This window comes from Nicotiana tomentosiformis, chromosome 11 (genome assembly GCF_000390325.3).
Source record: "Nicotiana tomentosiformis chromosome 11, ASM39032v3, whole genome shotgun sequence".
NCBI classification, from domain to species: Eukaryota; Viridiplantae; Streptophyta; class Magnoliopsida; order Solanales; family Solanaceae; genus Nicotiana; species Nicotiana tomentosiformis.
This window is the reverse complement of record NC_090822.1, coordinates 9,906,170-9,912,322: the sequence shown is the minus strand read 5'-3', so window position 1 is coordinate 9,912,322 and position 6,153 is coordinate 9,906,170. Positions and strand designations below refer to the sequence as shown.

The 6,153-nt window shown below is 35.5% G+C and overlaps 1 protein-coding gene across 1 annotated transcript; it reads right to left on the bottom strand.

Moving 5' to 3' along the window:
- Nucleotides 1-1,209: 1,209 nt before the first annotated feature.
- On the bottom strand, nucleotides 1,210-3,414 carry LOC104090667 (BTB/POZ domain-containing protein At2g24240). The gene has a single exon (XM_009595828.4). It carries the CDS (start codon nucleotides 2,881-2,883, stop codon nucleotides 1,558-1,560), a length of 1,326 nt encoding a protein of 441 aa, XP_009594123.1. The 5' UTR covers nucleotides 2,884-3,414; the 3' UTR covers nucleotides 1,210-1,557.
- Between the last annotated feature and the right edge of the window lie 2,739 nt (nucleotides 3,415-6,153).

Here is a 6,153-nt window from a genome sequence, read left to right as displayed (position 1 = left end):
AGCAGGCGAAAGTCAAAAGAGTGCAGGAATTTTCATTTTGTTTGTGGGGTTTCTTAAATGGGGATTTGCTCCTATTATAGAAGTTTGAACTTAATTTAATGATATGCATTAATATAATTTTGAAAATTTTGTAGCGGCGTGCCATTCGATGAATATTATTAATCATAAAGAAGTGATTAGTGGTTACATTAAACAAATAATGGCAGAGACTAAAAGGCAAGAGTCAGCATTTGTTGATATGATCTGTTTTTACAGTAACCTCCCCCTTTTTTATGCTACAGTTCCAGCTATCCTCTTTTAACTGCAAAAGAGGAAAAAGATGTTCTTAGCATATGTGGGTGTAACCTAACGGTTAATGAAGGATAAAAATCCTGGGAAATCAGAATCCAATTCACGGCAAAAACAAACTTTAAGTGATTTTTTTTCATTCGCTTAAGCATTAGTGGGTAGAATTACCTGGTACTTGCGTGTTGGTGGGAAATAGCAAATATCATATGAAATAGTCAAGGTGCGTGCAAGCTGAACCATGTAAAAATCAAAAAAGGGCAGCCTAGTGCACCCAGCTCCCACTATGTGCGGGGTTCGGGGAAGTGCCGGACCACAAAGGTTTATTGTTCGCAGTCTTATCCTATATTTCTGCAAGAGGTTGTTTCCACGGCTCGAACTCGTGACTTTCCGGTCACATGGCGATAACTTTACCAGTTATACCAAGGCTCCTTTTAGAAAAACAAAGAAAGAGAGAAAAAGATGCCCTTATGTTTCAAAGAACAGATCAACAGAGACTGAAATACCCTCTGATCCGGAAAAACAAAGCAAAAACTTTAACCTCCTTTTCTTTAGATGAATCACTAATAAATAATCTGCAGTCTGGCTAAGTAGTTACAACTGCTCACATGCTAATGGTATACCCCCCCACCCCCACCCCCCAATTCTTTTAAGTGTGGGAAATCTGGAATCTTGCTAGTAACTTTAAGTTACACTGTATTGTACAACTACATAAAGAAGAATAATCTTTGTTAAAGCTTAGGTCAAAAGAAGGTTGTTGGATAGGGTTTATGCAAAAGAGATTTGGTAGTACTTTATCATAAGGTGGTCCAATGAAGATAACAAAAATGAATTGAAGTTTTCAGTTTAGCCTGAAATTGAATATATCTACTGACAGGTGCATTAAAAATTGAAAGAATGCATCTATTAGAAGCAAGGCAAAGGTAAAGTTGAAATATTGATTGTTAAGCAATCAGTTTCCTTAATATGTATGTCAGTTTCAAATGTATACACAAACTCACAAATCTAAATAGTATTACACACTGATTTCTACTTAGTTTCTCTATCCTAAAAGCATCTGTTGTAGTTTCTTGATTCATCACTCTTAACAATCTGAAGAATAAAAGAGAACAAAAACCACTCCTTTACAGATAACAAAACATAAATATCATAAAATTGGTGGAGGTCTGTCGGACACAATTTCTCTACTTTCTCAAGGTAGGGGTAAGATTTGCGTACACACTATCCTCGTTAGACTCCACATGTGGGATTTCACTGGGTTTGTTGCTATTGTTATACAATTGGTGGAGGAGGAGTCTCCCATATATCAAATACATTTTCTTCACTATGAAGAGCGAAAAGACGATCACCACCAATTGAGAAATCACAAATTGAACCACCATAGCTACGTCGAAGCCTTGATGTAAGAACATAATCAGGGCCACAGAACACAGAAATGCAATCGTTCATCGACGAGAACAATTGCCCCTCATGCAATGCCAGTTTGGGATAACACGGCTCATCTGGCATTTTCCCCTTCATCAACCTGCTTCTTGAACTCCACCTTACACTTCCTGCACTCCTCCTCAAATCCATAAACCCCAAATCTTCATACTCATTCACCACACAAATGGAGCTTGTTTCCTCCATTGCTATCGCGTCCCTAACTCTTCTCTCATCCGTTATAGGCGCACCTACATCAGACCATGACCAAACCATACTCTTGTCCCTAAAATCCAACAAACTAATGTAACAATTATCCTTCCTTGGAAACAAAGTAGCAACCAACAAACAGTTAGTACCATGTAACCATTGTAACTTGTCAGCATCACCAAGAGACCAACCAGGTGGCTCATAGAAAAAATCTATCTGTTTTCCAGTAACTTGGTCCCATACACCAATACCATACTCATTGCTTCTACCTTTACAACTAGAGAACAACTTATAATCTGAGCTAAAACTCAATGCACCAGCTGTATAACTTTTCACTTGGTTTTCATGTTTGACATGAAATTTGTACCTTAGCTCCCCAGTAGATGCACTAAACAAACCCATGCCTCCATCCCCTTTACCTAATCTTTCACAAGCACTTAACACTATGTTCTCAGAATCAATCCAACCGGCATCATTCACCCTTTGGTAATCAAGATTAATTGCAGGGTGCTCTTCTAACATCCAATCATAGACATGAACCATACTACCATGAGCCACACAGCACCCGCCATCCGGGCCAGCCCGGATGGCTGTGCCATCACCCGGAGCCTGGCCAGTTACTGACCTGGCCAGCCCGAGTCTGTTTCCATCAAATGGACCCCACTTAGCTGACCTGACATGGTCTAAAAGACCATAATACATAGCCTCTCTGTATAACAACTTTTCAGGAAGATTTTGTGGTATATAAAGCTCTCCTGTTCTGAGTAGGTCAAGAAGGACTGAGAAACAATCAGGGTTCCTATCAATGAAGTGTTCAGTGTTTGTGGCATCAGAATTTAGGTTCCAATCATCATCAAACATGGCTCCAAAGAGCGAATTCCGGCCAGCATTTGCCAAAGTTGTAGCTGTAGTTTCGAAAATTCTACCACCAACATTGAATTTCACCCTGTCTTTCTGAATCCCCATCAATCAAATATCAGTATCTGATACTATGAGTCAAGTAAAAACAGGGGACTTGAAATCCAAAGTTGAATTTGAAAGCACCTAACTTGGAAAATATTCAAACAGAGAAAATAAGGATATAGAAGCAATAACTTCAAGAAAAGGATTAAAGTAGGTAGTAATCAAAGAGGAGTTTTTAAGAACAAACAATTAATTATACTGAAATTTTGAATTCAAGACTCTATACAATTAAGAGGACACAGCCTCAAATGCCAAATCACGTGGAAAAGACACCTATCATAATGATGATCACAAAGAAGAAAAAAAACAGAGGAAAATGGTGGTTAGAGAGAAATATAGAAGAAAATATCCAAATTTTAAAAAATCTATGATCTGGGTATTGAAGATTGGAAGATTTTAGAGATGGGTTTTGAATATTTTTCGAAGATTTTTGGTCCAGAAATGGAAAATGAAGAAGAAAAGTGGAATTGGAGGGTGTTGGGTCTCAAAAAAATTGAATCTTGTTGTGTTTCCTTTTGATCTTTTTCTTTTCTTCTCTTTTTTGAGGTCTTGCTAAGTCTGAACACAAGCTAAGCTTTTTATAAATTCATTGTCTAATGTAGGTCCCAGTTATCCTTCTTTTGTTATTGGCCGTTGATTATTTGGATTTTTGATCAAATGATCAAGAAAAATAAGGTTGTTGTGTACTCATAAAAATGGTTAAATGTGGTTTCATTAATTTTACTTTTTTTTTAAAAAAAATTTTTGGTTTCCAATCCGCTATCCGGTACCCTCTTTGTATCTCGCCTAATTCTAATGGTGTCTATACAGGCAACAATGAACTCACTTTGATCCCGGGCTTCCCTTTCGTTCTTTTAGACAAGATCACAAGAGAGGAGATAACCCGCTAAAAAAACTCCAAATTTATGACCAAAACAATCAACGATAGCCGACGAGGACGCGATTTATGCCCGTGGCCGTATGGCCGACCATGTCGAGGTGTAATACCAAGAGACCCATCGCATCCCACAAATTTCCACTTTGGTGGGGAGAGTGGGATAAAGTATGCATACCAAAGACGACTCTATGTCTAGTTTTTCAATCCGAGTTCTTTAATTAAAAATAAAGAAGTACTTATCGCTCACTTTGATGGTATTTATTTATTTGTTGGTTGGTTAGTTTTAAGTCTATATTCTTCAAAAGAAAAGTCAGCTCTCTTTTGGGAATAAGAAGAAGAGAGCGTGTCTTGTGCGTTAGGTATTTGTTTATTTTCCCCAATGGTTATTTTTTTTATGGAATAGAACTTTTAGGAAGTTGTCATGGAAATTGGAGATTGCGACAATTATTAAATCTTGGAGACTGTTCAAACTATTTGTGTACTAAATTATGGTTCCAATTAGTCATCACTCTAATCACCTTTTTTTATTATTCATTCTTATCTTGTCCTTTTTTTTTTTGAAAGTTTAGATAATTAAGCACCTCTCTTTTCTTTTCCTATTTTTCTTTTGAGGTTGTTAAGATACGTGTTTTTCGTTATTAAGTTCTTACCTTTTAATTGTTTATGAAAAAATAATACTAGTTTGTCTATTGGCTTGTGAAATAGGCTTTTAGGAGTCTCTTTCCTTTGTAATTTTATTTTATTTTATTGTGTGTCTGTTGTCTATAAGCTTATAGCCTTATACTCTTCGCTCTTTTGAAAAACTTACCCCCCCCCCCCCCCCCAAAGTGAAGATATATATGTTAAAACGGATAAGTTGGGTCACCTTCTTTTTGGCTTCGGCCAAATACTTTTTTTCGCTGGTCGAGCTTTTTACTAAAAAAAAAAAAGAAAAAAAAAAAGCTATGTTGTGCATTAGCTCCCCCCATCATAGATGGTTCAATGACGTCGGGTGCCATGAAATGATTAAGAACTATGACGGGTCGAAATGAATTTTGTGCTTTATAATTAATAAGTATTGCATGAACGAATAATTCAAGGAAGGGCGGACGACAAAGAGGGTTCTTTTAAGTAGATGACTCATCGGGCGGTTAGAACGGGACTTTTTTGGAAAAAAAAAGTTAAATAAGTTTATTTTCTGAAAGAGCTGTCATTTTCTATCAGGAACGCTATGTCATTTTCAATCCCAACATAATTATCAAAATGTGAGTGAAACACATAAAAAAGGGACTCATTCAAGTCAGGTAAGATGTCATAGAAAGATGATTTGGAGTAATAACTAACTAAATGTATAGGTCAAGAACTCGTCTCTCTAGTTTCGTCTTATTTGAACCGATGAAATAGAAATTTAAATATTGCCATATGCCATATGAAAGAGGTGGAATGAATATTGAAAAGCTCAGTAACTACAAATCAATATAAACAAAACTGTATAACAAACATTTGAAGGAGACAAAGAAAACACAACTGTACTATAGAATCATGAACAAATTAAATCTGTCATATCTATTAATTGATTTACTTATATAAAAGTCTTACTAAAACTACTCACCAAGTAATGACAAAGTGTAAGTGTTCCTTATTGGATCAGTCTTCCAACTAATAACTGTATTGAATAAATAAAAGGTGATGTTGGAGTTAACTTGCGCGCATTTTAAGTAGTGATTTCTATTTTGGAGGAAGAAATAATATCGACTAGTTTTTTTTTATGATAATAATATTCGGGTTAGCTTGTGCGCATCTTGACTATTTTATTGAATATTTGTTTCCTCTGATCCCATCATGACATGTACCGAATATTTCTGAGATAAAATGAAATTAAATCACATAATATTTTTAACTCCGCTATCATTTGAAAATGAGGTAAGTGACACCTAATTAGTAGAATACTTCAAGAGGACGCAAACCTCTAAAATTTTCTTGTCTGGCTACTTTAACATAGAGAAAATACTAAAAGATCTCTTCACTTTTTTTCATTTCTTAAAAACCTGAATCCCCATACTACCTTTAATTTATTTTAACTTGTTTCAGTCTTTGAGATAAGGATATCAAAACTTCCTTCCTTTTTATCCTGTACCCTTATCACTTTTGAAGTGTTGGGCTGTTGGCAGTTGCGGATCTAGTATGTAATATACGGGCCTAATGCGAAAATAAAAAAATGAGGTCTTAATTTTTTTTGTACTCTTATAATTTATCGAAATCTAAAGATGATATAATCAGTTTTAATTATTGTCAATGTCTAACCAATTTGTTTAATCTCTCTTGTGTTATTATGTTAAACTTTACTGATTTAGTTTTGAAAAACTTTTTCAACCGAGGTAAGTGATATAGAAATTGGTAACGGTAATTGAATTAAC

What these genes read in the sequence shown, in the direction of transcription:
- LOC104090667 (XM_009595828.4), bottom strand. Translation starts at nt 2,883, where the DNA reads ATGGGGATTCAGAAAGACAGGGTGAAATTCAATGTTGGTGGTAGAATT.